General features: G+C 45.2%; 1 protein-coding gene across 1 annotated transcript in view; it reads left to right on the top strand.

The window, feature by feature from the left end:
- Positions 1–26507, top strand: part of ASTN2 (astrotactin 2) — an 877356-nt gene that overhangs the window by 237983 nt on the left and 612866 nt on the right. The window contains exon 4 of the mRNA XM_034664390.1: positions 18436–18588. Coding sequence (XP_034520281.1) covers positions 18436–18588 — 153 coding nt within the window. The remainder of the gene's footprint in view (positions 1–18435; positions 18589–26507) is intronic.

Below are 26507 nucleotides of genomic sequence, written 5' to 3'. Positions count from 1 at the left end.
CTCCAGTGATTGGACTTATAGGTCTTAGCCATAGAAGTCTTCTTGATAAGCTCATTGAGCAGGTAAGTGCAAATATTTATGTGAGTTGAGTTTACTTCAGTTTCAAGTTCAGCTGTCCACAAGCCCTCCTGCTCATTATACCAGTGCCCTCCTTGGCTATCTGCCTGAACCTTCTAGTCCTCCGGAAATCCCAGAGTCTGGGTCATGGTCTTGCCCAACAGTCCCTGCCCTGCGGCCGCTTACTCACTGCAGTTGATGGTGAGATGAAGAAATGTCTTCATGCCATGACTTTATTTTGTGTTTTCTGTCATGAATATTTTGATTAGGTTTTGTAGGCAAGTTGGTTATGGTAAGGAAAAGATCACTGAGGTGTCATCCTTTTGTAATTGAAAAGGGAATCATTCAGGTAACTTTTAGATATATTGGGGTATAGTTACCTCTCAAATCGTAGTTGGATGCCATTCCCAGGCAGGGTGGGGGGGGGTGCAAGGATTCATTCTTGATTCATTCTTGATTTCTCTGTATCTCCTCCAATTTAGATCTAAGTCCAATCATTCCTGTCTATTCTACTCTCTCTCTTTCTCTCTCTCTCTCTATATATATATGATATATTTTGAATGTATATGTTGTTTTCTTTGTCCTTCGACATTGCCATAGTCAAGATCTGTATCTTCTTTTGTCTAGACTTACACAGCTTCTTAAATAAATGCATAGTCACTAAAATTGGACCAGGGTTAGTATCTTGACTCAACCCAATAATTAGTATTGGGGCCCTGAACACAGTTTGAATTCTAAGCTTAAATTCTTCTACAAAAAGCAATTTATTGAAGTGCTTACCTCATATGGCTGTTGTGAGGATTAAACTGGAAAATTCAGGAAAAACGCTTCACGTGGTTACTGGCACATGCCAAGTGGCTCAATACATTTCAGCTCCTTTTATCTTGATTATCATTATCCATTCATTTCCCTCTTCCAAACTGGCAGTCACATTAATCTTTCTTAAGTACATCTTTGACAGTGCCACGCTTCTGATCAGAATCTTCCTATGTATCCATATATCTCATAATACATATATGTATAATCTTCCCTATTATACAGACTAAATTTCAAGTGCTTAGCTTGGCATTCAGGTTTCTCCCTGATGTGTCCACAGTCTTGTTTTCACCTCATCTGTAGCATTGTCCCTCCAGGAATGCTGAACTCCAGTCATTACAAATGACTTCTCATTTTTTGAGCTGAAGATGACTTTGAACTTCTGTATCTTTGCATATGCCACTTTGGAAACCTCTTTCATTCTTGTTTGATATCCCACACCCTACCTCAAAGTGTTGCTTTAGTCCCTGTGCTTTGCAGGTGAATGCTGAAGTCAACCAGACAGGTGGACTTCTCTCTCCACTTGGCTTCTCTTCTCCATATCTTCCACTTGTCTTTTTTTTTTTTTTAATAAGTGCTTAAGTCATGAGTTAATTGAGAAACTCTTTTTTATATTTAGCCCAGCTCAGTCCACCTTTAATTTAACTTCATCTTGGTGTAATTCACTGCATCATCAGGCTCTTTTGAGGACTGACTCTGAAATTTCACCTGGATGAATGACTTCCAGCAGATTTCTCACTGACCTGGATCCATGTGTCTTTTTTCATTCCAGCCTGTAATTGCTAGAGATGTGCCTGTCTCCCCTCCATATTCCTCCTCTGCATTCAAATATAGCTCAAGAGTAGATGCTCTGACCATGAAGAGAGGCAGGCAGGAGGTTAATGGGCTTCCTTCTTGTCAATGTCTTCCTTGCTCGGGCATCATTAATTTACTACAAACAGGTGGAGACTTGCTATCGTGTCTTAGCTATCTTCTACCTAGAACCAGACAAAGGATCAATTGATTCTGAGCCCAGATACATGGACAAGAGGGTTCATGCTTGTGTGGGTGTGTGTGTTGGAGGGATGAAGACAGGGAGAGAGCAGGGAGGGGTGTCTTCTTGATCTTGTACCTATGAGAGCAAGGTGAATTTTTTGAGTGTCTGCTAAGGGGAAGACAATTCAAATTAAGATTTTGTTTCTTCCTCCATAATTATTGAAAAGGATTTAGAATAAAAACTAGAACCTCATGTTTTAAATTGACGGGATACTGGACTTTAAGGGTTATCATTGGCCTGGTCTCTTAGTTCACTGTTATTTGGTATTTGGATCTCTTCTGTGTTATATTTGGAATGTGGCACCTCTGTCTGATTACTCCCAGTTTTAGAGAACTTGCCACATCCACCAGCTCTTTTTTCCCCATCGTTAGAAAGCTCTGCCATGTAGTGGGCTCCTAAGATAATAACAATTACTATTACAGTTGTTATTGACGCTACTGTTCTTAAGACTACGGATCTTAGAACCAGACATATCTCAATTTGAATCCCAGCCCTCCCACTTAACACTTAGGTTACCTTGGGACAGTGGTTCTCAACCAGCGATAACTTTGCCCCTCCGGGGGCATTGGGCAATATCTGGAGACACTTTTGGTAGTCACAACTTGAGGAAGGGACTAGTAGCTTCTAACCGGCAGAGGCCAGGGAGGCTGCTGCACATTCTATATCACGTAAGACAGTCCTCACACCGAGGCTTCCTCCAGTCTTAAATGTGAGTAATGCTGAGGTGGAGAAGCCTTGCCTTCATCAAGAGCCTGAACTGTCTCAGGGTCAGTCTTCCCATCTGTAAAAAAGAGATATAAATAGAGTTTGCTTGACAGCAGCATTGCAAATTATGTGAAATTATATCTTGGACGCTTTAGCAGGTGCCTGGCCCAGTGTAAGCACTTAGAAAACATAGCTCTTGTAATTATAACATATGTAAAGCATGCATCATGGTGCATGGGACTTAGCTGCAGTAATAAGGATGATAAACATGAGTATTAGATGTACTATTACTGCTATAGCAGCCCCTCAAATAATTGAAGGCGGCTAACTTTTACTTTCTCCTACTGTCTTGTTGTTCCTCATGATACCTTTCCAAGCCTTCATATCAGGCTAGCTTTTCATACCTGGCCTGTTCTGCTTTGCTAATTATATTTTAATGTGACATTCAGATCTCAACACAGTCCTCTAGGCGTGGCCTGAGCAGTGCATGGTGGAGCTGTCGCCTTCGGGTTCTGAGACTTTATGTTTCTATTCATGTTGCTTTTTTTAGTGATTGCCTTATTGTTAACTCACACTGAGATCTCTGATGCCCAAATTATTGAACAGAAATGACCTAAGTAAGGAGATGAAGGAAAAACGCCTGGCTGAATGTATGTTTATAAAATGTACATTTTGGGGGGCACCTGGGTGGCTCAGTAGGTTAAGTGTCTGCCTTCCCCTCAGGTCATGATCCCAGGGTCCTGGGATCAAGTCCTTCACCGGGCTCCCTGCCGAGCAGGGATCCTATGTCTCCCTCTCCGAATCTCCCTGATTGTGTGGTCATTCTCTTTCTCTCTCTGCCAAATAAATAAATCAAATCTTTCAAAAACTTTAAAAAATTAAAATGTACATTTTTGGTGAGGACTCCAAAAAAGCCCTACATGGACACTTCTGTCTAACCCAGGCTTTTGGGTCCAACTTCTGGAGGTTGAAATCAGGAGGTAACTGATAAGAGCTGAAAGGTGACGAAGAAGACGCACACCACCAGGAGGAGAGAGGTAGCCCTCGCGGCTTACAACCCCCGATACTCCTCTTCAGAAGAGTCGCAGGGACGTGCGATTCCTTCCAGGGCTCTCAGAACCTGCAGTGTTGCTACTACACGAGCTTGGTTTAAGGTTCAATCGCAGCCTCGCTGTCTCTCTCTCTCTGTCTTTCTTTTATCACATTTCTCTACCTCATTGTGCACATCGAGCAAAATGAGAGCATTCCTCAAGACCCATTCGCCCGTGCACGCAGGCTCCCTGTGCAAATGGCTCCCTAGGATGGATCTCTATTATTTCACCAAAAAACATCAGAGGAGGAATTTGTTCTGCTCCGCTAAAGACATGATTTCCAGTTCTTTCTACTGTCCTAGCTTAGTTTTTTGACTGCTCCCTGGGAAAAGGATGGAGAAAAAAGGAGGTATCCATAATGCTTAACTGAGCTAGTTTAACTGGGACTGAGTAAGGGAAGAAGAAGATAATTCAGGATTATCTAGCCATGGAACAAAACAAATTCCTCAGATACATGTGTGACCCCGTATCCACACAGTAGCCCCCATAGGTGCTTGGGACAGCCCCAACATGCCACAGCCTGGTCCCTTTTCTGTTCCCCCCACATCCTTTTTTCATTCCTCCTATTATCTGCATCATTTCAGCTGTGGTTAAAACCACAGGCCTCAGACCAGCCTGGGCTCCAGGTCCAGCTTTGTCCCCATAGGGTGAATCTAATGTCACCCGTTTCCCAAGCTTGTGGTGAGTGGGATATGAGATCATGGTGTCTGGCATAAACACTCAAGAAGTCAACCAACCCGAAGCAGTGGTGTCACCAATGTGCTTATGTAAATCTTTCCTATAGGTCGCCTCCTCTCCATTTAGTAAATGAAGAACGCCTGAGGACCAGAGAGGCAGGGTCACTGTACCCCATGGTAAGGATATGCTAATGGGCAGGTCCAGGATTTGAACCTCAGCATAATAAGATAATTTTGCACCGTGTTTCTACCATGTTGTTTTGTCTCACTTCTTTATATGGACACTGGCGCTATGACTAAGGATGTGAAAAACAGAATTTAGAAGCCCAGTCTTTAAGAAGCTGTAGCAAAGTGACAGTATTGCCAACTTCATAGTGGCCCAGTTTATCAAATGATTTAACATGCATCTCACAGGAATCTGTATTTCCTGAGGCTCAGAGAGGCTTGGTGAGGTGTCCAAAGTCGCACAGCAGCTGAGCTGGAACACATGATTGGGTCTTCTTCTCCGAGGTCTGCTGAGTTTTCAATTCAGGATTCTCTGCTCTCCCCTCCCACTGATGTTACTCTCAATGGTTTCTCCATCCGTTTTTGTGTGGTGGTGGCATGTAATCACAAATAATAAAGCAAGCCTGCTCTCACTGTCGTGTGGGAATGGGAATTGAAATTATAAGTCATTAAATGGAAAATCCCCAGCCTTATAGTAACGCCAACTCAGCCTCAATCCATTACTGCCTATATATTTAGCCAGTCTATTTTTAAGAGTTTAATATTGAGAAATAGGACATATTTATAATGCAGCTGCATTAATTTCACTGCAAAATCCCTGCCATTTGCTATAGTTGACTTACATGTGTTTAAATTTATAACCACCCTTTTGCACCGGGAAGATATGCCCTTAGTTTAAAGGAAGATGGGTGGAAAATCTGCCAGTTGCAGTAGTAAGATTGTACAAATTCCATATTCTGCTCTCGGTAAACCCCTCCCCCCACCATAGCATGGCTTAGTAATGGACTTCTGTCACAGTATGTATTTTTCATACCCCTCATTCAGTGGCCAGTCATATACGCCTTGTAACATTTGTTCACTCATTGGCCGAGCATAGCTCAACCCGGCAAGGTCTAAATGGATGTGTTAATAGTCTTTATGCCACCAAAGAGAGACACCTCAGTTTCAGGTCATTGTTATTTCTGGGATATTCTTCATAATTATCATTAATGTGGATCAAAGGGAAACTGGCTAAGAGGGGTTACTTTCATCTATTCCAATATGCAAGTCAGTTCATTAAATCATGTTTATTGGTCAGACTCCAAAACAACTCATGCAGTAATATTTGAAGATTTTTGTCCAACTCTGCTATTCATAGGTTATATGACACTTGAAAAATTAATTAATCTTGGTGTGCCTCACTTACCCATTTGTAAGATGGAAATAATAATATGTATCTTGACAGGTTGTATACCAGTCAATCATTGCAACAATAGTGCTACATAACAAACAGCTACAAAATCGCAGTGGCATCCAATAATAAACACCAATTTGTCATGTGTCTGAGGATTAGATGGAGGTTTATGCTTATCTTAGATTGGTTTGCTCGTCATCTACAGATTGGTGGGGGTCGGTGCCCTAGGCTATAAGAGTAGGGTGACTGGTCCATGCTGCAGAACTGTGAATCTACCATGTGTCATTCATCCTCCCTGCACCAACAGGCTAGCTGAGACAGGTCCTCTTTATGGTGGTGGCAGGTGTAAATGTGTGACAGAAGAATGTGGTACCTTTTGAAGCCTATGCTCGTAACTGACCTATGCTGACTTTCACCCACATACCGTTGGACAAAACAAGTCACACAGCCAAGAGCAAATCAAGGTGCAATGAAGTGCATTCCATCTACAAAGAGGCTATAGCAAGGGTGTAGGTGGGGGGGTGAAGAAATAAGGCTAATAATTTCATGCACCACAGTCATTATGAAAATTATATTCAATCATAACTGTTTACCTGAATACCTATCACATTTATAAACACTCCATAAATGGTAAATGTTATTATTACTGCTGTTATGATTATGTGACTAATGAGATGTCCTTGACAAATTGGAATAGAAATTTAAGTGAACCTTGGTCACAGATCAACCAGGGAGGTCTAAGCTGACTCTCTGGGGGAAAAAATGAAACCATGAAAATGTTAAATTTCTGGGGAGGAAGGGAGTTGGGGTAAGAGGGTGGGCATCTTCCCTCCTTGCTGCCAGAAAACAGCTTCCTCTGGCTCATGATGATGGAGCTAGGTCTTCATCAGAAACATATATATATATTTGAGACCTAGGAATCCCTTAGAGGTTGAAGCGTAAACTTGATGAGCATGGCAGAGCAAGGCATGAGGGTAGACAGAGGGCCATGAGCGGAAGTTCTGGATCCAGGATTCATGTTGCAGCTGTACCCAGGTCCCAGGTTTTGGCTATATGCATGGCGTAACCATGGGAATTGCCTGAAGGAGAGTGGAGACGGAACGCCTGGACTTCACAGGAGCAGGCATGATGGTAAAGTTTATACATGAGAGGACAACAGGGAGTTCGATTCCACAGTCCTTAGTCAAAGGCGATGAGTTACCCAAAAGGGAAGGGAAGAACGCAGTATACATTAAGCTTTGACTCAGCGCAAGGCCCTCTGCAAGCTTATCTCACTTAAGCCGGCTAACAATAATGATAATAAAGGCTATACTTTGTGGAGTGCTTAATCTGTTTTGGGTCCTGAGCTAAGCACTTTTCATATATTATTGCACTGAATTTTAACCAGAAAAACCCCGCAAAACCCCACACTTCTTGAGGGAGATTTATGCTCAAGGTTTTACAGGCAAAAAACTGGGGTTTAGGGCCGTAAAGAAACATACCCAGCACCCAAAGCCACATAGTGTGTCGATGAGAGAATAGAGGTGAAAACAAGCCTGAGGGATTCCTACAGTGCAGGCACATCCCGTACCCAGAGTATCTGAGATAGCAGGGCCGGGCACGGGAAAGGGTGATGGGGCCGGAGGGCAGGGCTCTCAAAGTAAGTGCGTTCTTTGAATGAGGGTTTGGGAAAGGAGATAGAAGTGCGAAACAGGAGCCACCCCTCTTCCTAGTTGAAGGTGGATTTTCTTGGTAATGACATCATCTCTCACTTGAATCTCTAGAACCAAACTGTGTGGGGTTTTCTCTACAATCCTTGTCCCTTTCACCTGTGGATGGCACTCTTTATATAGTCCGCTTTACCTGGTTCTGCATTCTCTAAGGCTCGGACGAGTTGGCATCTCCTCCAGGAATTTTCCAGAGCCTTTCCACTTGCAAAAGGAATTGGAAGGCATGTTCTCAATGTTCTTGTCACACTTCTCTGGGCATTTAGCACATGCTATTATCATTATGTTTACGTGTCTCTTCCACTAAAGAGTGTCATGCTTGAAAGAAGGGGCAATGTATATTTCATCCCCGTGTCCCCAGTGCCCACGTCTGGATGCAGCACCCAGGACTGGTGTTGGCTGCAGAATTACAGTTGTAGAATATAGGTGGGCCTCCAGTCCTGGGCAGTGCAGAGACACACTCTTGGTCTTCCTGTGCCGTTACAGCAAGGGTGAATCTGGGAGGAATTTGGCTAGTGTATGTGAGTCCCAACAGATTCTGGACTCATCGATGCCCTGCAGGTTTGGGCAGAAGATCAGGATTCATGATGATTGATGGTTTAAGATCTTTTTGGCCATAAAGATAACAGTATTAACTCTCATTTCTTAAATGCTTACTCTGCATCAGGCACCGCGATAAGCATTTTAGCATCTCATTTAATCCAAAAACAGCTTTATGAATTTGGAATTGCAAACCTCAGCTTAACACTTGGGAAAGCTGAGACTTTGTGTGGTTAAGTGGTTTGCCCACATCTCACAGCTGGTAAGAAACAGGGCTTAACAGTCCAAACTGCAGCTGATTCCAAAGCCTTTCCATGGCCACGCTTTGCTATCCAGGTGCTAATCAAGTGACCAAGGAGGCCCGGACCCTGCCTGTCCAGTGACTTGACCCTTCCTCTCTTGCACAGGACTGGCTGGCCTGCTGTTTCAACTTCAGCCCAAATTCTGGAAATCACCTGTGCCTCTCTCGTCTCTATAAAAATAGGAGATTGCAAAGATAGCATTCTTGAGAGATGAGAAGGGCCTGCAAAGTAGAGAGTGCAGTTTTTGTGGTTACTGCATTCATCTTATTGAAAGCACAGTTTCATTTACATTTACAACTGCAGGGCCATGGAGCTGGAAAGAATCTTCGAGACCATCTGTGTCCTGGCTAGGGACTATGGAACCAGTTCCAGAGAACCTGGAAGGTATTGTGTTTTTAAGAGAGCAGAGGAAAATATCACTAATTCTCATTCCATCATTCCAGCTTGATACAGTTCTCCAGCAGAAATTATGACCACCCTCAAAGTCTGCACGTTTAGCTGACAGGCCCCGAGATCGTGTTTGTAAGAAAAGGCTGTTCCCAAGTTTTCCAATTTATATTTGCTGCTGTTTGTTCATTTGTCTTGCCTGTAGGCGCTAGCTTGAAGATAAGCTGTAGCGGGCATCAAAGGTTTAAGAAAATGTGTGGGAGGGAAAAAAAAAAAACTAAACTAAAAAGTGAGAAAATTCTATCCATCAACTTTTTAACCCTGAGAATTGGGAAGAGGTGGCCATTAAAAAAAAATGCGTCTATGGGTTTTGTTTTAAATTTGTTCTACTCGTGGGGTATTGTCATCTGGTTGAAGAATACTGACTATTTTCTTATTTTTTTCTTTTCTTTTCATGAAGAGGTGGCTCCTATATGAGATGCAGTGTTGGATTCAGTGACCGGATTCTCACAACTGCGAAATGTGATGGCTCTTTGCTTTCATACCTGGTCTTCCTGGCTGGCATTTGCTTTAAGACAGGGATGTCTTCTTATTACTGTCCCCACAATCCTGGCATCTAAGTGTGTCCAGTCCAAAGCCTGGGGACACAGACTGAGGTCTGTATTAGTCAGGGTTGTCCAGAGAAATGGAACCAATAGAAGGAATCTATATCTCCATCACCTATTGATTATATATATTTTTTCTATCTCTCTGTCTCTCTACTGCTTTCTATCACTATCAGCATCTATCTAGAGATTTGTTTCTTTGTGTGTTTATTTGTTTTAAGGACATGACTCCTATGACTCTGGAGGCTGACAAGTCCCAAATCTTCAGGGTAGACCAGTAGGCTAGTTAATGCTGCAGCTCCAGTCTGAAGGTGATTTGTTGGCAGAATTCTTCTTCCCTCGAGGGAGGTCAGTATTTTTTTCTGTGAAGGCCTTCAACTAGTTGGGTGAAGCCCACCCTTATTATGGAGGGTTATCTGCCTTACTCAACGTCTACTAAGTTGGATGTTAATCTTATCTAAACAACAAACCTTCACAGAAACATCAAGAATAATAATGCTTGACCAACTACCTCCGTACTATGGCCTAAACAAGTTGGTATATAAAATTAAACTATCACTAGATCTGAGGTTAAAATTATCTTAGAATTTTGGGAATTAGGGAAGAGTAGTGGAAACAGGAGACCAGAGGGCTGGACCTTGGTCTTCTGCAGACTTTTGTCACAACTTTGTCTCATGGTGCCTTTGTTTTCACATACGAATAAAAGAGGACCTATATACGCTCTGAAAGAATTTTCAAAGTGGATATTTTATAATGTAAGTGACTTTCAAAATGAATGAATGGACACATGAATGGATGGATGGATGGTTGAAAGAAATGATTGACCAGTCATGAAGCCAAAGGGTGAGTGAGAGGAAGTTTGTTAATGAGTGTTCTTTCTTGAGCACTTAAACTATGTTCTAGAAGCTTTGTTAGACAATTTATGTAAATAATTATATTCAGTCCTCCCACAGCCCTGCAGACATTTACAAAGGAAGAAATTGAGCTTGTGAAAGAGAAGGGAGTGACTCAAGGTCACAGGTGGCAGAGCTGACATTGGAACCTGAGTTGGCATTGTCGCTTGCACTAGTCAGTATGCCTAGTTAATACCCACGTGAGGCTTTGTTCTCTGAACATAGTTCTGTAGTGAGACAAAGCTGACAAAATGGGGCATGAGTTGAGCCTAGGACCTCCAGGCTGGACAGTCTTGACCATCAACACTGAGCAAGATTCCTCTGGCATAGCTGGCCAGTTTTAAGTCAAGGTGAGCCCCAGACTCCAGCCTGGGCTAGGTTGCCGGGGGCTTCTTGCCTGGATGATTTAAGAGGGATTGTGCTGTCAGAGTCACTTTCAAGGGCCTGAGAACTAACCTCCAAACCCCAAGACTGGACTTCCCATTTCCATCCACCAACAAACCAGAAAGAAGATGCATTGTGTGGTGCAGTGGATGGAGCCAGGGTCATCAGTGTCCCTGTAACCTGGGTCCCATTCCCAGCTCTGCCATTCTTCAGCTATGTGACCCTAGGAGATGATGTAACTTCCCTGAGCCTCAGTTTCCTTATTTCAAACACCAGCTAATGGTACTTACCTTTCAAGCCTTTTAGGAGGAATAAATGAGAAACTGTAAGGAGATGCCAGGCTCCTTGCCTAGCAAAGAATTGGTATTCAAGAATGGTGAATTTTCTTCCTGCAGAGGCTAGATGAGTCTAGAACAATTAAAGAGGGTGATGAAGGTGGTGTGGGAACCTGACCTGAACTTACACAAGTGTCAGTGGTAGGACATCCCAGGCTGTGGGGTGGGGTNGGGTGGGTGGGTGGGGTTGAATGTGGGATTGTTGGGTTCTAGGGTAGACACAGAGTGCAGGGCGGAGGACCAGGCTAGAGCTTCCCTGGTATCTGGGAACCATATGCCTTTGCCAAGGCCCTTAAGGTCCACCCTCCCTTCCACCTCTCCTTTCCCTTCTCCTGCCTTCACTGTCTCCTCTCCTGTCCTTGCTACTCCCTGCCCTTCCCGTTCTGTCTGAATTCTTTTCCTGCTCTCTCCTCCCCTTCCACTCTTCTGCCCCCTCCTTTCATTTCCCTGCCTTTATTACTGACAACGCTTTTCCTTTCCATTCTTGTTTCTCTCTTCCTCCCTCCTCCCCTTTTCTTTCCTCCCCTCTCTCTGTCTTGGGGGCTGGGACTCCTCTGCTTGGGCCCCAGTGGTTCATACCCATTAAACCTGACAGTGTCTCATATGGTAGAAAGAGGCAGTTTCCCCCTCCTGCCCCTCCCTTCCCGGGCCTGCCGCGATGCTCAGATCAGGCACCATCTGTTGCATTCATCCAGGCGACGGGTGAGCATTTTGCTGCTCTGGGGAGGCAGAGCTCAGCGGGTACCAGGAGGTAGTGTGGCTTGTTTGGACAACTTGATATATTGATATTGATAGAGCTACCAAAAGGGATCAGAGGGATGGGGGCGGGGGAGAGTGGGAGGCAGAACGAGGTGGGCCACGGAGGGGCTTGCACAGGCACTTCCCCTGTAAGTCTGGGCTCTTGGCACTGCTGCCGAGGTGAGAGCAGCCAAACAGATGGATGGGATTTGCTACAGCCGGGATCAGAAACCTGTGTAGCTCAGAGGAGCAAACCTTCCCTCTCTGCATCTTCCTCTCCTCCCAGCCAGTCCCATCTGCAACAGTTTTGGAGAAAAGAAAACAGAAATAGCAGGATGGGAAGAGGCTGATCTTTAGAATTGATGAATGTTAGAGGCATGACAAAAAGCGATGGTGTATCAGTCGAGGTCTCAGCTGGACAAAGGGACCTTCGTATGGGCCTTTTAGGAGAAATTCAATGATTATTATTATTTATGAGGCATAGGCAGAGTGAAGAGAATAAACAGGGGGGTATTGAAGACCCAGGGACAAGAAATTTCAGAAAGCCACTACTGACTCTTAGAACCAAAGGGGCAGGGAGAGGAAACGGTTTTCCTGAAGGCTTGGAGGACTGGATCTGTGGAGAGGGGCCCCTGGCAGAAGCTGCGATTGTCAAAGGTCCCAGTCTCTGAGGAGTAAGATGCAGAGACAGGAAGGGAGCAAGGGAAGACCTGTGTCCAAATCCTCTCCTCCTGTATCCTGCCAGAGCATGGGCAAAGCCAACTGGTGGCCATGTAACAAGGAGCAGGGATATAGTGCGTCGAAGGTCTGCCTCCAGGACATAGAGTGGGGCGGAATGAACCTGGGGTGGCACTGGATCAGGGGGAGCAAATGGAGAACAGCCCGTACAGATCCAGAGTGAACATGTGTTCCGTTGCCTGCACTGTGCCAGAAGCTGGTGTTCGTAACCACCACACACTGTGCTTCTGAACCTCTTCCAAGGAATGCGTGTATAGACTCTCCAGAGTCTAGCTCTCTCCTGGGAGCGTGAGACCCACGTAACCCGCCGTCTACTCGACACCTCTCCTTACACATCCGGGAGACACCAGCTATTCATAGCTCAGACCCAACTCATGTTTTCGGTCCTCTGGAATGTGTTCTCTTCCGGAGCTCCCCTTCTCCTTGAGAGGTGCCTTCATGACGCTTCTGTGGAAGCCAGGCCGGAGTCATCTTCCATACGTGCTACTCCCTCACCCGCATTTTCCAGTCAGCCACCGCCTCCTGAGGGAGTTGTGTCTGCAGGGTAACTCTCAGATGTGCCCACTTCTCTGTCTGCACTATTTCTGTCTCTGTTCTTTCTGCTCCGCTGTCTACTCTCTCTCTCCCCCTCTGCTGCCTGATCCAGGGGATCATCTCATCTGTGGACTTCTGCACCAATGCCCCGTCCTCCTGGCTGGTCTTTCTTCTATTTCTGTCCATCTCCAGTGAATTCTGCTGCCTGCTGCTGGAACGATCTTTCGTACATGAAAATCTGATCAAGCCACTCTTCTGTCTAAAACCATCAGTGTGTTCTGTCCTTAAAAAGGCCCAGAAGGGTGGGGGATGGGGTTGGGGTTGGGGGATGGGGTTGGTGTTGGTGTTGGGATTAGGGTTAGGTCTTCCTACCTCTCCAGCACGATCTCATGCCACTTGCTTTCAGTGTTTTGGGCCCAGTGAGTGGTGGTGCTGCCCCTTCCATATCCCTTCTCCTTAAAGGGCTCTTTGTTTGGATTCGTCCCCTCCTCTTTTTTTTTTTTTTTTTTTTTTTTTTTTCTTCCCCTACCGATCCTCCTAGTTCTTATGTTCCATAGATGAGAGAAATCATATGATAATTGTCTTTCTCTGCTTGACTTATTTCACTTAGCATTATCTCCTCCAGTGCCGTCCATGTTGCAGCAAATGTTGAGAATTCGTTCTTTCTGATAGCTGAGTAATATTCCATTGTATATATGGACCACAGCTTCTTAATCCAGTCATCTGTTGAAGGGCATCTCGGCTCCTTCCATGATTTGGCTATTGTGGACAATGCAGCTATGAACATTGGGGTGCATATGGCCCTTCTCTTTACTACGTCTGTATCTTTGGGGTAAACACCCAGTAGTGCAATGGCTGGGTCATAGGGTAGTTCAATTTTTAACTTTTTAAGGGACCTCCACACTGTTTTCCAGAGTGGCTGTACCAACTTGCATTCCCACCAACAATGTAGGAGGGATCCCCTTTCTCCACATCCTCTCCAACAATTGTTGTTTCTTGCCTTGTCTATCTTTGCCATTCTAACTGGCGTAAGGTGGTATCTCAGTGTGGTTTTGATTTGAATTTCCCTGATGGCTAATGATTTTGAACATTTTTTCATGTGTCTGTTAGCCATTTGTATGTCTTCATTGGAAAAGTGTCTGTTCATATCTTCTGCCCATTTTATGATTTGTTTATTTGTTTCTCGTGTATTGAGTTTGAGAAGTTCTTTGTAGATCTTGGATACCAGTCCTTTATCTGTGGTGTCCTTTGCAAATATATTCTCCCATTCCGTGGGCTGTCTCTTAGTTTTTTTGACTGTTTCCTTGGCTGTGCAGAAGCTCTTTATCCTGATAAAGTCCCATAAGTTCATTTTATCTTTTATTTCTCTTGCCTTTGGAGATGTGTCGTGAAAAAGGTTGCTCTGGCCGATGTCATAGAAGTTGTTGCCTATGTTCTCCTCTAGAATTTTGATGGATTCCTGTCTCACATTGAGGTCTTTCATCCATTTGGAGTTTATTTTTGTGTATGGTGTGAGAGAGTGGTCAAGTTTCATTCTTTTGCATGTAGCTGTCCAATTTTCCCAGCACCATTTATTGAAGAGACTGTCTTTTTTCCACCGGATGTTTTTTCCTGCTTTATCAAAGATTAGTTGCCCAAAGAGCCGAGGGTCCATTTCTGGGTTCTCTATTCTGTTCCATTGGTCGATGTGTCTGTTTTTGTGCCAGTACCATGCTGTCTTTGTGATCACAGCTTTGTAGTACAGCTCGAAATCCGGCATTGTGATGCCCCCAGCTTTGTTTTTCCTTTTCAACAGTTCCTTGGAGATTCGGGGCCTTTTCTGGTTCCATACAAATTTAAGGACTATTTGTTCCAGTTCTTTGAAAAATGTCCTCGGTATTTTGATCGGGATAGCATTGAAAGTGTAGATTGCTCTGGGTAGTATGGACATTTTAACTATGTTAATTCTTCCAATCCATGAGCATGGAATATTTTTCCATCTTTTTATGTCTTCCTCAATATCTTTCAAAAGTGATCTATAGTTTCTAGCATATAGGTCCTTTACGTCTCTGGTTAAGTTAATTCCAAGGTAACGCATGGTTTTTGGTGTTATTGTAAATGGGATGGATTCCCTAATTTCTCTTTCTTCAGTCTCGTTATTCGTGTATAGAAATGCAACTGATTTCTGGGCATTGATTTTGTATCCTGCCACCTTACTGAATTGTTCTATAACTTCTAATAGTTTGGGAGTGGATTCCTTTGGGTTTTCCATATAGAGTATCATGTCATCTGCAAAGAGAGACAGTTTGACTTCTTCTTTGCCGATTTAGATACCTTTGATCCCTTTTTGTCTTCTGATTGCTGTTGCAATCGTCCCCTCCTCTTGTATTCTCTTCGCCTCCCCCTTCCCCCCCACCTCCTCATCACCTGATTAACTCCTAGTCTTTTCAACCCTTAGTCCCACTACCCACTCCTTGAAGCAAGTGTCCCTGATTCTCCTAAACTAGGTCGTATTCCACTAAGAGAGCCTCTTCATATCCTCTTTCACCTCTCCTTTGTGGGATATGTCACTTAAAAATGTTTACATGTCTGTGTCAATCATTTCATTAATCTTGGTCCATCCTGTCTATATGGTGAGCATTATGGGGGGAGTTGTTTGTCTTTTTACCATCGTACCTTGTTATGGACTGTATGCCTGCGTCCCCCACGGAGTCATATGTTGAAGCCTTCACCTCAGTGTGACTGTGTTTGTCTCCTTGGGCTGACATAACAAAATAGTGTAGATAGGGTGACTTAAACACAGACATTTATTTTCTCACTGTTCTGGAGGCTAGAAGGCCAAGATCAGGACGCCGACACAGCTGGGGTCTGGCTTACAGATGGCTGCCTTCTCACTGTGAGCTCACATAGCCTTCAGTCAGTGTATACATGTACGTGGGGAAAGCAAGAGGAGAGAGAGATTTCCTCTTCTTCTTATAAAGACACTGATCCTATTGGATTAGGACCTCACCTTTATGACCTCATTTAAATTTAATTACCTACTAAAAGCCCTATCTCCAAATACAGTCACACCGGGGGTTAGGGCTTCAACATAAGAACTTTGGAGGGACACAGGTCAATCCACTCAGACTGTATTTGGAGATAGGATCTTTAAGAGGTAATTAAAATTAAATAAGATCATTAAGGTGGGGCCCTGATGGGATAGGACTGTGGTGTCAGAAAAAGAGGAAGATCTGTCTCTTTCGGTCTCTCTTTCTCTTTGTCTCTGCCTCCCTGCCTCGGGTTCTTTCTCCCTACTATGTGAGCACATGGTGAGAAGATGACTGTCTGTAAGCCAAGGAGAGAGACCTCAGTAGAACCCAACCATCCTGGCACCCTGATCTCAGACTTCCCACCTCCAGAGCTGTGAGAACATAAATTTTTGTTAAGTCACCCAATCTGTGATTTTTGTTTTGGTGGCCCGAGCTAAGACAATACCTCCTGTGCTTGTCACAGATACGTTACGGTTTTTCTGGAACACTGTTGAATGGGTGCATGAACAAATAGGAAGATGAATGAAGGCATGGATGTTGGCCGACCTGTATGGGCCCCTCCCTTGGAGGATTCCAGACTATGGCTTGCTCTAAACTTTTAACCACAGTGTAGTCCAGCTCTTAGAGCTTGGGGCCAGTGATGCTCATCTCTGGGTTTAAACCATCAGGACTAGGTGTGGAAGTGCTTCTCGGAATTGGAGGTTAGCCTCTTGCTGGAGGGCTGTGCCTCATAGGCTTGAAGTAGGTGTCCCGTGTCTGGGTTGCTCTTCTTGGTTCACCTTTAAGTAGACCTAATGGAGATCTCTAAGGAGGCAGCAAGACAGGCAGGTGAGAAAGTTATAATGCCAACATGCGGTCCATTTGTATCGTCAATTGTCTTTTCCTGAGCAAACATAGATTCCTCCTATGTCCTCCAAGACAGACCTTCTCACAGAGCCCAGTGCCCAAACCAGCTATGCCCCAGAGGCATCTGTCTAAGCTGAAAAGCTTACCTGGGAAAACAGGAGCTCCTTAGAAATTGGTGTGGGGATGTTCAGAAGCCTTCTTTGTCCAGTCCGGTGAAATCCCTTCAAAGAAACAGGAATCTTTTGCACGTACCATCTCCTGGCCTCAGACAGCAGGAAGCTCAAACTGAAGAAGCGTTCTTGCCTCTAGAGACATAGATGGAGGGAGCGCTGAGCTTGAAGATTTCAAAGTTGGGACTCTCTTTGGGAATTTCTCAGAACAAAGGCAGTGAGGCCATTTAGACAATTTCCTTTGCTTCTTTCCCATTTCCTCTCCTTGCCTTTTATGTTGCCCCTCTCCTTCCTTCTTGAGCTTTTCTGCTTTTTTTTTTTTTCTTTTATCTTCCACCCTTTTCTCTCTGCCCTTCTGACCTCACTCTTAGCATTCTCTGGAACTTTCTACGAGTCTCAATTTTGAAACTTTATAAGAATGAGGCTACTAACAAATCCATCATGCGTCTTGATAAAAATGAAGCATTGGACCAGGAGTTAGAAGGCTTGACTTTGCCACTTGCTAGCTTGAAGTGAGATATATGCCTTGTTTAGGGGGTGGGGAGGACTTAGTTTTCCTTCAGTAAAGTTGGGCTATTGTCCCCAGTGATCTCCATGTCACAGTACTGTAGTTTTATCTCCTCAAATGTTGTTTGACCTGTGGACTGCCATTTTCCTGCACTGCCAGCGTTCTGGTTCAGGCCATCATGGCCTCCGGCTGGCTACCGCCAAAGCTTCTGCACTGGCCTCTCTCTACCTCTGCATGCATTCTCCACACTCTTGTTAGGAGTTATTATCCAAGGGACTTATTTTGAACATGCCAGTTTTCTGTGAATTCTCAGTGAACAACTTTTGCCATTCAGATGCATTCCAAACTCCCCCATGTGACTGACAGCAGTCTACCTCCCTGGCCTCACCTCGCCTTCCCATGCTCCCTTGGAGCCACATTGAACTCCTGTCAGTTGCTTAAGCGCCATGCTCTTTCTGGCTTCAGATCTTTGTACATGCCTCTCCTCCTACCCAGTCAGTCTTTCTTATCCCAAATCTCTTTAGTAACCCTACCCTGATTCTACTCTCTTTGCTAATTCCTAGTCACCCTTAAGGTGCCTCCTCCAGGAAGCCTGCCTTGACTCCCAGGATGGGTGAAAGGACACTTCTTGGTGCTACTCTGGTACTCTACTCTCCTATCACAAAAGTATAGCAGCGTTGGGAACGCCTGGATATGTGTCCTTTCTAGCTATGAATTCCTTGAATCATGGATTATGTCTGACTTTTCACCACCCTATCTCAAGGGCTTGGGGCACTGCCTGGAACATGGTGTGTGTTGAATGCATAAGTGAGGAGGCCAACAGATCCTGGCACTTGTGGCTTCTTTATCATCGTGGGTTGGGGAGGGAGCTCCAGGGACTCAGGGTGGCCAGGCCCAGTCCTCCAGGGGCTGGGGGTGGGCGGAGCCCTAACCTCAGCCCCATTGCCCACCCCATAGCAGCAGCTGAGGCGACGCAGGAGACAGTGGAGTCCCTGATGCAGAAGTTCAAGGAGAGTTTCCGCGCTAACACGCCCATCGCGATCGGTCAGCTGCAGCCAGCCCCGCGCAGGGCCTCAGCAGGGAAACGCAAGCGGAGGAGCAAGTCTCGAGGTAGGCCCTCCCAGCACCACTTGCCAGGGCGTCAGTGGGCTGCCCCCAGGTTCCGAAGGTACCAGGAAGAGCCGTGCCCCCTTCCCCTTGCTGCCCTGTGCTCCTGGAATGGTGCCGCGGTGGCCCTGATCAGTCATCTCAGCTGAGGCTTGCAGACAGCAGCCCTGTGCCCCTGGGTGTGTCTCTGAGCCCCAGCTGCCTCAGCTGAGACGGGAATGGACCATCTTGTAGAGCAGCTGAGAAGATTGGCGACAATCTATGGAAAGCACCCCACATGGGGTGTGAGCCCAGTAGACGCTCTATACATCGTAGCTGGAGGCACTTCGGAGAGCGCAGGAGAGGCGGACGCTCTCATGGAAGGCATCCTCAAGCTGGGATCGCAGAACAGGTTTTGGAGTCACTCTTTGATACCCTGAGTACTATCGCAGTCTAGACAGAACCAGATTCAAATTTTGGTTCTGCTCTTAAGTAACCACATCACCTTGGGCGGGTGGCTCTGCTTCTCCAAGCCATTCCTTTCTCATGGGGTTGTAATGATATCTTAGCACAGTGCTCACCCAGCATTCGATAAAAAATAGACCTCTCCCTCCTTCTTCTTCTCCCCCCCCCTTCATTATTACCATCATCACCTCTTTCTCCCTCCAGTCATCTGTATGACTTTGTAGATGGGATGAATCCCCTTATCACTGCTTTGACATCCAGACCCCTTCCCTTCTCTTTACATTCACTCAGTAGCCTCCAGCTCTTCTCTTCTTCTGGCCTCTCAGGTCTCTAACTCCTATGAACAGAGTTCTGATGATGTCACTCCTCTTCTCTCCGAACTTAAGTGGCTGTCCAGCGCCTCCAGAAGTGTCTGGGCTTGTGGAAAGAACATTCAAGGCCATTGCAGAGCCCTTGTCTCTCTGCTATCTCACCTAAATTTGTGTGTTCCACCTCCATGTTCCTTTCTGTGCTGTTCTTCCTGCCTTAAATCACCTATCCAGACCCTATGAGCAATTGTTGTAATTTGTGGACACTTACTTACTCCAGGCAGCAGGCTAAATTTGATTCCCAGCAACCCTTTGTAGGAGGTATCGTAGTAACTCCCATTTTACAGATGGCATCACTAAGGCACAGAAAGCTGCAGTAACTTGCCTAAAGGAACACCCTCGTAAGTAGGAGAGCCAGGAAGAGCTAATCCAGCTGAGTTCCAAACTTTGTAACTAAACCACTGTATTCTGAGCTAGCGTGGTCCTACCTGTATTCCCAAACTTAACTTGCATGGCACATTTCCATGAAGATGTCACTGGCTGTCACAATCAGAATTCACTCTGAATTCTCGTGTGTGTGAGTTCTCCCACATCTTCACATATGTGTTAAGCACTGATTGCATTGTTGTGTAATATAATTTGCTCTTGTCTGGCTCTCTCCTTAGCTAGACAGAGAATTCTTTGAAGGTGGGAATTGTCTGATTGTTTGAATCCTCTTTGCATTTCTAGGCCTAAATCAGGGCCTGCTCACATGGTAGACGTTGTTATGTGATGAGAGAATGTCTAGGCCTTTTTCCTGTGAAACCCTGAACCCCGTGAAAAACCAAGGATCTGCCCCTTAAACTGAGGTCATAAATCGAGGCAAGAGTTGATAACAGAGTTGCATTTTGGAATTCACATGGTTGAACTGATTCGTAATGAGGAGCAAGTTGTTTTGAAGACAGCAGCGTCCAGTGCTATTCCCAGTCCCGTCAACTTCAACTTGCGTGGCTTGCAAAGAGTCCCCGGATGTCTCCAAGGCTCAGTCTCCCCTTCTCCACAATGGGATGTCAGTCCCTACCCCAGAGCATTGCTGTGAAGATCAGATGAAGTCGGGAATGCGGACAGCACGGAATGCTCAGCTAATGTGTGTCGGGAGCTGAATAAATACTATCATGTATTTGTTCTATTTTATATTTATTCAAGGTCACTTGTAGTTTCATTCAGCCTTACCTATCCATCTTTTGTTTTCCATCATTCACCAAGAATTCCCCTCCTAGATCCTCCCTGCAAATACAGCCCCCGTGAGTACAAGTGACTCCCAGTCCATAACCTCCCCTCTGTTCTCACTGCCAGTCTGAATTCATTTCCTTAGTGTCGTGTCTGAAACATTTGTTATACTACTGAATTCTTCCCTCCAAAACTCCCTCTTTTGCACCATAACCGTCTTAACAAGCCTTCTACTCTTGGGCATTCCGGCTGTCTCTGATAATTCACCATTAAATGGTACCATAAATAATGCCACATGGAACTTCTTTTTGGTGGGGGGCCATCAGAATTGGCCATCAAACTTGGCCTTCACTCTTGGGCAGAATTTCAGAATTTGCTTATTAATGAAGATCTGCTGTTTGACTTAGATGATGATTGGATATTAAGTTATTTTGATTTACAAGTCAAATTGGACCTAAGAGAACTAAGGCAAGACGAAATGCATTTTTCCCCTAAATGTATCTCGAATCTGTCCTCCCTTTCTTAGTCACCATTATGACCACTGCCACCTCTCACCTCCTGCTTTGCAACTACCCTCCTTGAGATTCCATCTCCCCAAAGTAGCCAGAGTGATCTTTTTAGAAACCTAAACCAGATATGGTCCCTTTCTGATTAAAATCATTCAGTACTTTCCTGTTGTCCTTAGATTACAGCCCAAACTACTTGCCAATCTCCTGTTCTATCTGGATCCAGCTCCTGCCCTCTTGACTCTCTTGGCATTTCCTCATGATCCAGCCACACTGCCTTCCTTTGGATTGCAGGAACCCAGCGAATGGTTCCCGGCTTTTGAATCTGACAACTTGCTGTCTTCCCCTTGCTGTGTCTCTTTACACCCCCCTCCCCGGCTGCTTTCTTGGCTGTTCTCCCACTGTTCAGCTCTCAGCTCAGATATGAGCTCCTCCGAACCATCTTCCATGACCCCCCAGCTTAAAGCTTTCTACCCCAAGACGTGCTCTATAACCCTTTTTTCACTCATTCCAAAATACCGTGGTCTAAAATTATTTTTGTTTGTTTCCTTATTTACTATCTTCCTCTCAAAAAATGTATTTCATATTCATAAGCCTAATACCTAGAACATGCAGAACGTGCTTAATAAATATTTGTGGAATAAATGAGTGCATTAACCTCAAAGATCATTCAAAAGTGGCTTAGTTTTATAACTTCTGAATTGGCGATGTAGGAGGGATCCAGGATAAACCAAAACCTCTTGGTACAGACCTCCAGGGAATCTTGTTTCCTCTAAAGATAGACTCACTGATGGATAGCACATTAACTGTACTCAAGTGGATGCCGTTAAGGCAATTTTCAAAATGGCTTAATAACATTGTGCTCGTGATTTCACTGCCACCGTCGGATAAGGTTTTTTGCAAGAGAGACTAAGGATCGTGTGAGCCAGCCCTGCAGTTTCCAGCTCACATGCTTACTGCCACGGGTCCTCAAGATGTTCTTGGACTGAAGAATTCCATGGCCCATGAAAGTTGTACAGAGTCTGCATTCTCCTTCTCCCTGTTGGAAATTCCCAGATGCATCTTTGATTCCTGAAGATGCTAGGAAGTCCTGTAGTACAGAAAGCTGGGTTTCTTTGTTTGCCTCCACATCTATGCAGCTGCCTTGACCACGGATGCTCTCTTTCCCCCTGGGACATTGATTCCCATCTTGTGGAACAGAAATGACCCTAGACGTGAGATGTTGGAAGCACTGCATCCGCCCGCACTGACCATGGGAAGCCCTAGGTACAGTACGAGGGTCTGGATTCTTAGTCTTTCACTGCCCAGCTCATCTCCCTGCCACAGAAGTGGTGTCAGGTCTTCTGCTGCAGAGTGGAAACATCTGGCCTCTATCTGCTTCCATGGGCTTCGTGCCCAGGCCATGGTACCCAGCGGTTCACAGCAGGTGGAGTGGGGAGTGGAGAACCAGGGTCGTGGAATGGAGCACATGGTTAAAAGCAGCTCCCATGTGTTTCTGTGGCTCTGGCTTCCTCCTCAGAGGCCTCGTGGACGCTCCAGGGCATTATCTTAGGCGGACAGAGGAAGGTGCTGGGGGATTGGATTGCTGCCCTTGTGACTCTGACAGGGTTTTATGAGGCAGCTGCTGGGCTGGCACTTCCCAGTGTCCACAGGCAGGGAAGAGTGAACGTGTTGGGGCTAAAATAAAGCAGGGGAAGATTGCTTTTGATGTGAGGAAGAGCTTCCCAAGGTTCATGAAGTTTAGCTAGTGGTTTTAAAGTGGGACTTTTCTCTTTGAAATTGAACTAACCACCATGGGCTAACTGAATGAGCTTAAGCAAATGAAGAAGCTGTGTTAGCCTCAGTTTTCCCATCTGTAAAATGGTGTTAACAATACCAACATCCTATATGGGTTGTAGGAATACCTACAAAATGTGTAGTGCAGGGCCTGGCACTTGGACGACTGACTTAATAACGAGTAGCTGATGTTATCACCGTCATCAGGGTTCTGCTCATGTGACCTGCAGAGGCTTCCAGCTCCCAGCTCTGGCCCGTGCTCCCTGGGCCACTACCTCTGACCTGACTGAGGTTCCATTATTCCTCGTCCAGAGTCCTGCAATAGCCCCTACATCCACAAATCCATCTTCCACCCTGGCGGTTGGAGCAATAGTTTACAAACACACTAAACCTGGCCCTGTCACTCTCCTGACTACAACATTTCCCTGATCATCTGTCACTTGCCTTGGCGGCATCTCAAGCTCTTGCAATAAAGTCTTCCTAAAGACAGGTGAGAATCAACACACTCCCAAAGGGTCTATAGCTGGACTCGAAAGGCATCACTCATAAGCCCCAAATCCCAGGTTCCACCTAAAAAAACAAAAACAAACAAACAAAAACCCCAAAAAACAACCCATGGCATTCGATTTCATAACATGTGCATGCTTATTTTACTTTAAATTATGCTATCTTATTTTTTTCAGCTAAATCATTTAATATTTCTCAAGTCTTTAGGCAATAGTGATGTCCCAGGAAGAAGAACGAAGCTTATGCTGTACCATCTTCAAAGGGTTTCTATAGGAGCAAATGAAATAATGCTTATAAAGCAGTGAGCACAGAGCCCAGCAAAAAGTGCACATGGAACATGTGTCCTCTGTTCTTTTATTTTCATCACTACTGTTTTCTTTTTTTTTTTTAATATTTTATTTATTTATTCGACAGAGATAGAGACAGCCAGTGAGAGAGGGAACACAAGCAGGGGGAATGGGAGAGGAAGAAGCAGGCTCATAGCAGAAGAGCCTGATGTGGGGCTCGATCCCATAACGCCGGGATCACGCCCTGAGCCGAAGGCAGATGCTTAACCGCTGTGCCACCCAGGCACCCCCATCACTACTATTTTCATATTACTCTTATTATGTTGGTGTCATTACCCATTAGGGCTACATTTACTCTGTTTTAGAAGCAAGAATCTATAAGATGAAGGGAACACGTTTAATAGAGTAAAAAGTTGCCATCGTCTCCTCCACAAGTCTCCTTCCTAGCCTGGCAGCAGGCTGCCCTCCCTACCTCCCTCCAAGCCCCAAGCCTCTGCATTCTGTGGCTTCCAGTGCACTGGCCACATTTCTGGTCCGCCAACCTGCCTTGATTTCCAAGTCTGTGTACAGATCATGTTCTGCCTTAAACACCCTCCTTTCCTCCCTTCTTTGTACCCCAGGCAGCAGATTTCTACTCATTTTTCAGAATTCAGTTTCGAAGTCTTCTCTGTGAAGAACGCACTGTCGGCACGCCCTCAGCCCTAACCTCCACTGAGCGAGCCACTCCTTTGTCTGGACAGATGCAGCCCGGTGCTGCTTTCTGTCTCAGCCTTTATCACAGTCCGTTGTAAATACGTGTGGACACATCTGTCTCCCTTCCCAGCTCTAGCAGTCCCATGATGGGAACAACAGTGATTTATGGCTCTCTGTAGCTCCGGTGTGTAACAGAACGGGCATAGAATAGCAATCGGCTGAATGGGAGAATGTGTGGATGGATGGATGGGTGAAACAAGGTAGCTGGGAGCATCGTAGACTGCAAACGGTTAATGAGATGTGCACGAGCATCTCCTGAGCATTTAGTTTTTTTAGTATATCCTAAGTACAGTGCTCATCACATGTTATCTCATTGAAAAGCTTCCCCAGATCCCATAAGGTAAGGACTGTAATTGTCCCAGTCTGCAACAGAGGAAGTTCAAACTTCAGTTAAGTAACTTGCCCAAGTTTATCCAGCTAGTAGACTATGAAACTGTGACCTCAGGGCCCAGACAGAGCCCACATTGCAGTTGTCAGATGACTTGGTTTAAGTCCTAGCTAGTCCGGCCAAGGTCTTCAAACTGTGAAATGGTACCAGCCTAGTCTAGATCCTGGAAGGAAGCAGTTGTAAGCTTCTCGTGCACTGACCAGTGTTTCTGCGTCATCAGTGCTGCTGTGAGGGTGTTGAGGGGCTAGAAGACTCTGGAAGGTGAGGCATCTCTCTCTGAGTCAGGACAAGAGTCAGGATGTCCTCTGACCTTAGGGAGCCATGCCCTGTCTTCAGGGGCTTGCAGAAAGTATGTACGCTTTTCATTTGGGACAGATTTGAAGACTTCACAAAAAAAGTTGCCTTAAAGCATTGTTTGGAAGGGCAAGCAGGCTTTTGGCACATGGCAGTGGGGATGGGGAGGAACATCTAGCACGAGACACGGCAGGGAGGCAGAGGAAAAAGAACAATTTCATCCCAGACAAAGGTCCAGACCCCAGAGAGCTGATGTCTTCCAGTCCTCTTTCTCTCCCTGCAACAATCTCATGGTTTCCAGTAGAACTGCATTCATTCTGATTATGGAGCTTTAAGACTTGCTTTGGCAAAAAGGATAGGGACCTCTACCCAAACCTCCCTGGTAGAAAGGGAAGGCTACTAAGCGGGGAGAGAGGTTAGGGGTACAAAGAACAAATAAAGATGGAACCTGGGGCTGCCCGTTCAATATTTAAGCATCAGAACAACCTAGTAAGGCAGATAATTTAAAGCCATTAATGTTTCTGAATATTTTCCTCCAACTAAGTGAATAATTTATAGCCAGTTACCAATTAACAGGAAAAAAAAATATATCTATATATTTACATAAGTCTGCATTCTGAGGATAGTGTCTTGCAGTAAAAGAGCGTATCAGGGTGTATCTGTCAGGGAGGATAAAGGAGCCAGAAGCTCTGATAACCTCTTCTCTATCTTCCTTGTGATATTTGTCATTTACTACCTTCTATTAGAGTAATTTATGGCCACCTCTCTTCTCCCTTAATTAAACTCATGAAGTGCAGTGGCTATGTCCAGGTCGTGCCTGTGCTTTCATTGACTAGCCTAGCTCCTGACAAATAACAGATGCTCAGTTAATGCTTGATGGATTAATGGACAATTAATCATGTGGGCTGCATGATCTTGGACAAGACCTTCAACCCTCCCGGCCTCAGTGTCCCCATCTAAGAGGCTGTGTGTTTTTGTGGAAACAAGCTGAGGTTTGGAAGTCAGATGGATGTGAATCCATATCCCAGTTCTGCCTCTGACTTGCTCAACTTTGGAAGTGACTTTGTGGGCGAAAGTGGCATTACCTAATCTATAGATTGTATAATCGGCCACCTCCTAGGGGGATTTGAGTTAATGCATGTGAAACGCTCAGCAGGCTGCACTGAACATGGCAATCCCCAATAAATCTTTGGTGTTGTTAATTTGGAAAGCAAAGGTGATATGCTAGATAATTTCCACAGGTCTCCTCCGGCTTAAATGGTCTTTGATGACAAATCTGATGGGGAAGCATTGTTGTCTATTGAAAAGTCCAGTATTTGGACTCAGAAAACCCTAGCTGGAACCCCAGCTCTTAAGTGCAGTTGAGTCCTCAGGGAAACTGTTTGATCTCCTTGGGTTTCCACCTCCGGCACCTGGAGATGTGAGGACAGGTGCTGTTCTAATGTCCCAG

Source organism: Ailuropoda melanoleuca, chromosome 7 (assembly GCF_002007445.2).
Source record: "Ailuropoda melanoleuca isolate Jingjing chromosome 7, ASM200744v2, whole genome shotgun sequence".
Taxonomy (NCBI): Eukaryota; Metazoa; Chordata; class Mammalia; order Carnivora; family Ursidae; genus Ailuropoda; species Ailuropoda melanoleuca.
Note: the sequence above shows the minus strand (reverse complement) of the source record. Positions and strands in the feature narration are given on the sequence as shown.